This window comes from Bidens hawaiensis, unplaced genomic scaffold (assembly GCF_021521415.1).
Source record: "Bidens hawaiensis isolate Kalapana, Puna unplaced genomic scaffold, B.hawaiensis_p1.1 tig00022893_1, whole genome shotgun sequence".
NCBI lineage: Eukaryota > Viridiplantae > Streptophyta > Magnoliopsida > Asterales > Asteraceae > Bidens > Bidens hawaiensis.
Window position 1 is genome coordinate 50,039 of NW_027493579.1, and position 9,474 is coordinate 59,512.

The following is a 9,474-nucleotide window of genomic DNA, read 5'->3' on the forward strand; positions in this document are numbered from 1 at the left end:
TACGGTTAAAAGTCGAACTGAACAACAAATTCAGTTTTATTTTTCATGTTGATTCGGTTTAATTAGTTACAAATGGAATAATGAACATCTCTAGTCGTTCCTTTGCTAGAGAGAATTTACGCTCATCAAGCATCCTTGACCATATATGGTTTCAACCGAGATTCAGAATGTGGATCAGATAAGGTTATTCTATCGCTCAGTTGCTCTAATATATTTATCTACCTACACATTATTCATGATTTTACTATAAATAATAAACGAATAATGGCTTACCCACACACGTGCAATTGCGCGTGTGACTTAATTTTTACCATGCATGGTGGATTACCTATCTACACATTTAATTACAACCCGATAAACCAGTTTACTAGTTTTAAATGAGTTACTAGTTTGAATAAATGAGTTACGTAAGTCATGTTCGAAGCCTCATGCTACATGGGTTTAAATATGTTCGTATTGTATCATTATATCAAACATGAAAAATGCATGACTCATGTTAACACGACATAACTTTTGGGTTTCTGGAGGGTCTGGGCTTCAGTTTGGCCCTGGTTACTAGAAAATACGTGCTATTAGGCAATTTAAGATCGAAGACTTGAGAGGTTATGGAACGACCTTTCTAAATTTTATCAACATCGGTTCATGTTTCCTTTGCTGACTAAGTTTGTAGTTTTGTACACATCTTGTTGTAATCTCTCATCAACAAACAATTAGAGCATTCCCAGTAAATCATTTATCTTTATTATTACACCAAAAACCAATATTTATATATATAAAGGATGAACAATGGTTCACCAAAATCATTCATGAATAGTGACAATTTTATTCCTTATCCATTCACAACCACTCCATAAAATATATGGAGTAGGGATGAGATCGGTACAGTACTGATACCGAAAATCGTAAAAATTTGTTATCGGTACCGAAATATTCAGTTCGGTACCGTTATGGTACTGATATTTCATATCATACAAAATTCAGGAAATACCAGTACCATACTGAACAGTGCCAATACTAAAAACTTAGTACCGATACCAATCGATATCCGTACTAAAAACGCTAATATAGATCAACTTAAATACTTTCTCTACATGCTGTTTATGTTTATTTGCAAAATTGCAACCAGTCCAAACAGTTAACATTAATTGAGAAACTTTTAAAATCATTTCAAATAATACTTTTGTAATCATCAAAACAAACAAACGACACCACCTGCAGAACTATTTCACCGATTACGATTTACGATAACACAAAAAAGCCCAAATGCCATCTCCACTTTGGTGGGATGGTAAAGGCTTAGGCCTTAGGGTGAGAGGTCCAGGGTTCGATCCCTGGCAATGACGGTTTATTGTAAATAGTAGGAGGTAAGCTTAAACATTCAAAAAAAAAAAAAAAGTCCAAAAGAAAAAAAGAAAAAAAATAAAAAAGCCAACAAAGTGTCAAAAGTTAACAAAATTACCAAAAGATGCCATGCCATCTCCCCTTTATCCACATGCCACCATTTTATTCCGTCACCACCAATGTGCCAAAAGTTAACAAAATTACCAAAAGATGCCTTGCCATCTCCCCTTTATCCACATGCCACCATTTTATTCCGTCACAACCAATCACAACCGTCCACGTACACTCCTCAGTTCGACACCACCCGTCACTTTACCAAACCCACTCATCAAAGACACAAGCAGTGGCGGTAGAGGAGGAGAGAGAATTAAACGGAACTCATCGCCTATATAAAAGGAAGAGAGAGAAGGAGACAGTTATTATATATAAATACATGTGTGTGTGTATATATATAGAGAGAGAGAAAAAAGGAAAAGAGTGAGTAGAAAGCAAGACGTGTTACTGTTTCTGCAGTGCAGAAGTTGCTGTTGAAAGTTGAAACCCTAACTTTGACGCTCGTGACTCGCGTTGTAAGTTTTCGATGAATTTGTACTGTTTCGATGCGGTTTTTTCAATCGGTTTGTGTGTAGGTTCGATCTGAGGTGATTTTGATGTGTAGGTGCGTTGTTAATGCGGTTGTTAGTGTTCGTAATCGTGTACGGATGTTATGATTACAGGACGTTAGGTCATTTTGTGCTTATTTTGGAAGTTTTATGGTTGTAATTTTGTAGCTAGAGTTTGTTTGTGTGTAGTTTCGATCTGTATGAAGCGCGTCTAAATATTGTGAGGTTTGTTGTGGATTTGAGGTGATTTTCATCGTGTAGTTGCGTTGTTAATGCAGTTGTTATGATTAGAGGACGTTAGGTCATTTTGTGCTTAACGGCTTATTTTGGAAGTTGTTAGGTTTTAATTTTGTAACTAGAGTCTGTTTATGTGAAGTTTCATTGCTGTAATACTGTAGTCAAGTTTTTGACACTGTAGGTTCGATCTATATGAAGCGCGTCTAAATATTGTGAAATTTGCTGTGAATTTGAGGTGATTTTGATTGTGAAGGTGCTTTGTTAATGTGGTTGTTGTTGTTCGTTGTTATGAAATTTGTGTTGTGAAGTAGGTTATTAGGTGATACGAATGTGTACGGTTGTTGTAATCAGAGAACGTAAGGTCATTTTGTGGTTAATGATGCTTATTATGGAAGTTGTAAGGTTTTAATCCTGTAACTAGAGTCTGTTTATGTGAAGTTTGGTTGCTGTGAATTTGTGATACTGTAGCTTAGTTTATGATAAATTGAGTGAACAGGGGAAGGACTTAGTGTTATTCAGTGTTTTGCTCGGTCTATATGTAGTTTATCTAAGCATGTTGAAATTAATTGTGAATTTGAGATGATTTTCGTTGTGAAGGTGCGTTGTTAATGCTGTTATTGCTCGTAATTATGAAATTAGTCTTGTGAAGTTGGAGTCTATGAAGTTGAATAAAGCTATTTGATGATACGGAAGTGTGTGGTTGCTACGCTTGAGGACATTAAGGTCATTTTGTGCTCGATGATGCTTATTTTGGAAGTTCTAAGGTTTTAATTTTGTAGCTAGAGTCTGTTTATGTGAAGTTTTGTTGTTTTAATATTGTAGCTTAGTTTTTGAGAAATTGAGTAAACAGGGGAAGTAATTAGTTTTATTAAAAGCTTTTGTGAGGTTGTACATTCTGCTGATGTTGTTTGAGATGTTGATTTAGAATGTTTTTGTTGCAGAAATGGTGTACTGAAATGTTATTTTTGGAAGTTTTAAGGTTTTAATTTTTTAACTAGAGTATGTTTGCGAATTTTGATGATGTAATATTGTAGCTTTGTTTTTGAGAAAGTTGACAAAACAGGGTAAGTGATTAGTCTTATTCAGCCTTTGTGAAGTTGTACACTCTGATGATATGATTTGCGGATATTGATTATGAATGTATTTGTTGCAGAAATGGTGTACTGAATTTTGAAGACACTGCTGTTATTGATTCTAGATTACAGGGTGCTGGATCTTTTGGAATTCACTCATTATTTATAATTTTTTGTGTTCACAACTGAATTTTGCGCTGGAGTGGTTGGGGGTACCTGCAGGAGGAGCAATGTCATCCTTAAGCCGGGAACTAGTTTTTCTAATCCTGCAATTTCTGGATGAGGAGAAATTCAAAGAAACCGTTCACAAGTGAGTGCCTTTTTTTAATAATAGATGGGGATCTTACTTTATTTATGTGGACAAAAGTCTTCTAAGATGACACTTCTCAAATAGCGTTGTAATATGAAAATATAGCTGCCGAATTGATAGTACATGGTACTCATTTTCTCATGTGAACTACATATGTTCAGGTTGGAACAAGAATCTGCTTTTTTCTTCAATATGAAATATTTTGAGGATCAAGTTCAAGCTGGTGAGTGGGATGAAGTTGAACGGTATCTATATGGTTTCACAAAAGTTGAAGACAATCGTTACTCAATGAAAATATTCTTTGAAATAAGGAAACAAAAGTACTTGGAAGCCCTTGATAGGCAAGTCAAATAGACCAATAGTATAGTTGTATAACTTATATTATACATCCTTGCCTACTTAATTTTCTACACTAGTCTGTTTATTGATATTTGAGTTGCTGATATCAGGAATGACCGAGCAAAAGCTGTTGAAATTCTTTGTAAGGATTTGAAGGTCTTTTCTACTTTCAATGAAGATCTCTTCAAGGAAATCACACAGCTACTAACACTTGACAATTTTAGGTACTTTTATAAGTATCTTACTTATCATAGTCTGTTACAACTTAGAAGGTGACATTATTTTCCTTGTGTGATTAGGCAGAATGAGCAGCTTTTAAAGTATGGGGATACCAAATCAGCTCGAAGCATTATGTTAGTTGAGCTGAAAAAGCTTATAGAAGCTAACCCTTTGTTTAGAGAGAAGCTGGCTTTTCCGGCTTTTAAAGCTTCACGACTGAGGACATTGATAAATCAGAGGTCTTGAACCGAACCTTGCATTATAGCATTCTTAATTACTTAATTATTATTATAATTTACAAATTTAATGGGATGTGATCTTATTTTACAGTCTTAATTGGCAGCATCAACTTTGCAAGAATCCCCGTCCCAATCCTGATATTAAAACTCTTTTTATTGATCATACTTGTAATTCTAACAATGGAGGTCGCGGTCCTCCCCCTACCAACAGTTCCCTTGCTGGACCTGTTCCTAAAGCTGGTGTATTTCCTCCTATTGGAGCACATGGTGTAAGTGTAATTAAATACTTTTGTCGTTATTTAAATATAATTATACACAGTAGTACAGTATATTTGAGGCAAATTTTATTCTGTACAGCCATTTCAACCTGTTGTTTCTCCTTCTGCTGGTGCAATTGCCGGGTGGATGGCGACTGCTAATCCTTCCATGCCCCATGGTCCTGTTGCAGCTGGACCTCCTGGCCTTGTGCAGCCTCCAGTAGCAGGTTGGTGTTTCACATTTTGTCATTCCATGTGCAAAATTTGTTAAAAGCATTATTGGTCTTTAATTGATGTTTTGCTCTTGTATGTGTAGCTGCATTTCTAAAGCATCCACGAACACCTCCAGGTGGTCCTGGATTGGAATACCAAATGGCTGATTCAGAGCACTTAATGAAACGCATGCGTGTGGGCCCATCTGATGAGGTATGCAATGCTCTTATTGTTTGATTTTCATTGCTTTTTGGTTATTGTTCTTTCATGCTAGCATGCTCTAATATGTCAAAACAGCTTTCCTTTTCTGGTTCAACTCATCCTCCCAATGTATATTCGCCGGACGACCTTCCGAAAACTGTGGTTCGGACCCTTAACCAGGGTTCCAATGTCGTGTCCATGGACTTCCATCCTCAACAACAAACTATTCTCTTAGGTTAATCTCCAATCCATTGGATTTAATTCTTTGCAGTATCTTAATTTAATTTTACATTTGTGAAAAATGTCTTGCAGTCGGAACAAATGTTGGCGACGTAAGCGTTTGGGAGGTTGGAAGTCGAGAAAGGATTGCACATAAACCCTTCAAGGTTTGGGATTTATCTGCTTGCTCAATGGTTTTTCAGGTAAAGTTTCTTTTCATATTGATACACTTTTAAGGTGTTAATTTGTGTTCATCAATGCATGCCTCACGTATAGCATCCTTACTATAATTGTAATTAACATCATGTCCAGACAACTTTGGTGAAAGATGCAGTGATAGCTGTTAATCGGTGCATATGGGGACCAGATGGAGCAATACTTGGTATAATGAAAAGTCTAATTTATGTCATAAAACTTAGTAGATACTTTGTGATCGTCTTTTTTGGGTCCAACTTCCTCTGTTTATTAATTATTATTATTATTATTATTATTATTATTATTATTATTATTATTATTATTATTATCATAGGTGTTGCCTTCTCTAAGCACATTGTTCAGATATATACATACAACCCGTCAGGGGAGTTAAGGCAGCATTTGGAGGTAAACCCTCCTGTCTTTTTATTTTTCATTTCCTTCTTAAAAGCATTGATACTTGAGTTTATGATGGATCTTGCACATTACAGATAGATGCCCATGTTGGTCGTGTAAATGACATTGCTTTTGCTCATCCTAATAAGCAACTGTGTATTGTCACTTGTGGCGATGACAAGACAATTAAGGTACAGCTGTCATTAAAAAACAAAAATTCCTGAATCATTTGTATAACCATTGCTGGCGTCTTTTGTCATAGGTATGGGATGCTGTAGCAGGACGCAGACAGTACACATTTGAAGGCCATGAGGCTCCTGTATATTCTGTCTGCCCTCACTTCAAAGAAACAATACAGGTAAGCATTGTTTTGTGTCCTTATATCCTAAAGTATTGAGTGACCTGTGATATTTACATGGAATCTACAGTTTATATTTTCAACATCAATTGATGGGAAAATCAAGGCATGGCTTTATGATTGTTTGGGGCCAAGAGTAGATTATGATGCCCCTGGCCTTTGGTGCACAACAATGGCATATAGTGCTGATGGAACCAGGTCATGCTCACATACTGATAATATAGATTATAAAATATAGTTGTACTTTTTTTTTGGGAAAATAATATGTAAGAGGCAAATGTTAATTCTCAATTCTTAATATACTATTGTTTCAGACTGTTTTCCTGTGGAACAAGCAAAGAAGGAGACGCCCACTTGGTTGAGTGGAACGAGAGTGAAGGAGCAATCAAGAGGGAATATTCTGGTTTTGGTAAGCGGACCATGGGGGTTGTTCAGTTTGACACAACTAGAAACCGTTTCTTAGCTGCTGGAGATGAGTTTCAAATAAAGTTTTGGGACATGGATAATGTTAGTATTCTGACTGTTACTGATGCAGATGAGAGATTACATGTAAGCATAGCATGCAACAATATTTTAATTTCATAAATCAAGAGAGTAATAATTATACTAATGTTCGTTTGTATCAGGCAAGGCCTAGGTTACGGTTTAACAAGGAAGGGTCATTACTGGCAGTCACCACAAGTGACAATGGCATTAGAGTATTGGCAAATAATGATGGGCAGCGAATGCTAGCACGGACGGTACAGAATCAAGCTTATGAAGGGTCTCGATTTTCTGATACAGTCAAAGTAATTTGCTTGACCTCATTTGACTGATTTTTATTCTCTTTAAATCATGGAATTATATTACTCTCTTCAAAATTCCTCTGCAGCCTGCAATCGCTGGCTCATTAGGTCCCATCGCTAACGCCTCTTCATCTATGCCATCTGCTACAGAACGTGAAAGAATGCAAACACCATTATCTATTACCAATCTTGTAAGTTAAAAGTCCTTTCACCATTTACCATGTTTTTATCTATGGTCAACTTTTTTTCTTATGTATATTGTGTACAACTGCAGGCTAATGCTAATGCAGAAAGCAGTAAACTTGTGGATATTAAACCTAGAATCACAGATGGTGCTGATAACACTAAAAGCTGGAAGCTCCCTGAAATAGTTGATTCCTCTCATCTTAAAGCCCTAAGGTTGCCCGATCCAATGGCTTCCAGCAAGGTATGTTAATTTGTTTTGCTTTTTATCAATATTATTAGTTAGTCTATAATTTTTTTGAGCGGTATGAGTTAAACTATATTAATTATAATCTTCAGATTTTGCGACTTATCTATACAAATTCTGGGCTTTCTTTACTTGCACTTGCTTCTAGTGCCATTCATAAACTATGGAAATGGCAACGAAATGAACGGAATCCATCTGGGAAGGTTAGTGGGTCCGGTTAACATTTTAGAATGACACAATTCTTTATTGTTGAATTCTGACTGGCCTTTGTACATGTTCAGTCAACTGCATCGATTGTTCCACAATTATGGCAACCTACAAACGGGGCCCCCATGTCTAATGATGTAAATGAGAGTAAACCTGCTGAAGAGTCAGCAGCATGTATTGCTTTGTCTAAGAATGATTCTTATGTCATGTCTGCTTCTGGTGGGAAAATCTCCTTGTTCAACATGATGACTTTCAAGGTACCTAAAACCTGAAAATTTTTATTTTTATTTTATCTTGCAGTTTTGAAATACCAATTTTGGTTTAACTGATTTGGTCAAACTTCAGGTCATGACAACTTTCATGCCCCCACCGCCTGCTGCCACCTACTTGGCTTTCCATCCTCAGGACAACAATATTGTTGCCATTGGAATGGAAGACTCTACAATACAAATTTACAATGTTAGGGTTGATGAGGTAACTGTTTTTCGCTTTTGAACATCACTTGTTATGTGTTCGTCGCTTAACTAAGCTTTCAAAATGTTGATTAATGGTCAAAATTGTTTTATTTTTGGTCAAAACCAAGCTCAAAGGTCACCAGAAACAAATTACAGGGCTTGCCTTTTCACAGACTTTAAACTCGCTGGTTTCATCGGGAGCTGATGCTCAGGTAAGTGGTAGTAAAATCGTAAAGGTTATGCTGATAAAAAGAACATTAGATTCATGTTTTTTGTTCTTACCAAACCTGCATGTTTTGACTGAGTTACAGCTATGCATCTGGAACATTAATGGATGGGAGAAGAAGAAATCAAGAAGCATACAATCGCCACCTGGCCATCCATCCTCATTGGTTGGAGAAACTAAAGTTCAATTCCATAATGATCAACGCCATATCCTCGTTATACATGAAAGTCAAATTGCTATTTATGACCACCAACTGGAATGCTTAAAACTGGTACATTTAGTCGTCGTTTGATGTTTTTTTTTAATAATTGTCCGACAATATATCACTTAGAATTTATCCTCTTTTAGTGGTCTCCAAGAGAATCTCTTTCTGCTCCTATTTCAAGTGCAATATACTCATGTGACGGCTTGCTATTATTTACTGGATTTTCTGATGGCGCGGTTGGAGTTTTTGATGCTGATAATTTAAGGCTTCGATGTCGAATTGCACCTTCTGCCTACATTTCATCATCAGTCTCCAGGTATGCAAAATATTATTTTACGGTAGAAATCTTACTCTTTGACCCAATTATAATCAAACAGGTTGAAGCCACATTTAAGCATGTGATTTGTTTTGTTTTGTTTTGACAGCAGCAACAGCACTGCATATCCTATGGTGATTGCAGCACATCCATCTGATGCTAATCAATTTGCTCTTGGAATGAGTGACGGTGCGGTTCATGTTATCGAGCCAGCTGATGCAGATCCAAAGTGGGGTGGGTCAGCACCACAAGAAAATGGTACCTTAACATCAAATCCATCAAACTCTGCGTTGAATAGCCAACCATCAGAAACACCGTCCAGATAAAAAGGTAGAGAGTGTAACTCGTTAAGAGGATGATTACAAGGAAAGCATTAGTGTAGTAATGTAAATTCTAGACTATATTTTTGTTTAAAATTGATAATGTATGAGGTGTCTTGCTACCTCAAAACTATTTCAACCAGATGCTTTCTATAGTATTTTGGTCTTAATATCATTCTCATCAAGTTACAAAAGCTGAGATTGACACAAATTAACAAGGAAATGCTACAAGTGGGGAGCTTGAAAGTAAAATAAATATGGTAAAATTGCTTTATCTGATGTGGGAGAATATGTATACCACCACAAGCTGTTTGAGAGCCACCTTTACGTA

The 9,474-nt window shown here is 36.3% G+C and overlaps 1 protein-coding gene across 1 annotated transcript; it reads left to right on the forward strand.

Annotated features, from left to right (window-relative positions):
- The first annotated feature begins 1,818 nt into the window (after positions 1-1,818).
- On the forward strand, positions 1,819-9,250 carry LOC143566459 (protein TOPLESS-RELATED PROTEIN 2-like). The gene is made up of 26 exons (XM_077053155.1): positions 1,819-1,910; positions 3,334-3,563; positions 3,725-3,904; positions 4,013-4,126; positions 4,202-4,360; positions 4,452-4,629; positions 4,718-4,844; positions 4,934-5,043; positions 5,128-5,266; positions 5,344-5,453; positions 5,563-5,632; positions 5,780-5,853; positions 5,937-6,032; positions 6,104-6,199; positions 6,270-6,397; positions 6,514-6,748; positions 6,826-6,987; positions 7,071-7,175; positions 7,259-7,411; positions 7,507-7,617; positions 7,696-7,878; positions 7,967-8,094; positions 8,192-8,288; positions 8,388-8,573; positions 8,651-8,823; positions 8,933-9,250. Exons 2-26 carry the CDS (start codon positions 3,484-3,486, stop codon positions 9,147-9,149), a joined length of 3,411 nt encoding a protein of 1,136 aa, XP_076909270.1. The 5' UTR covers positions 1,819-1,910; positions 3,334-3,483; the 3' UTR covers positions 9,150-9,250.
- Positions 9,251-9,474: the final 224 nt, after the last annotated feature.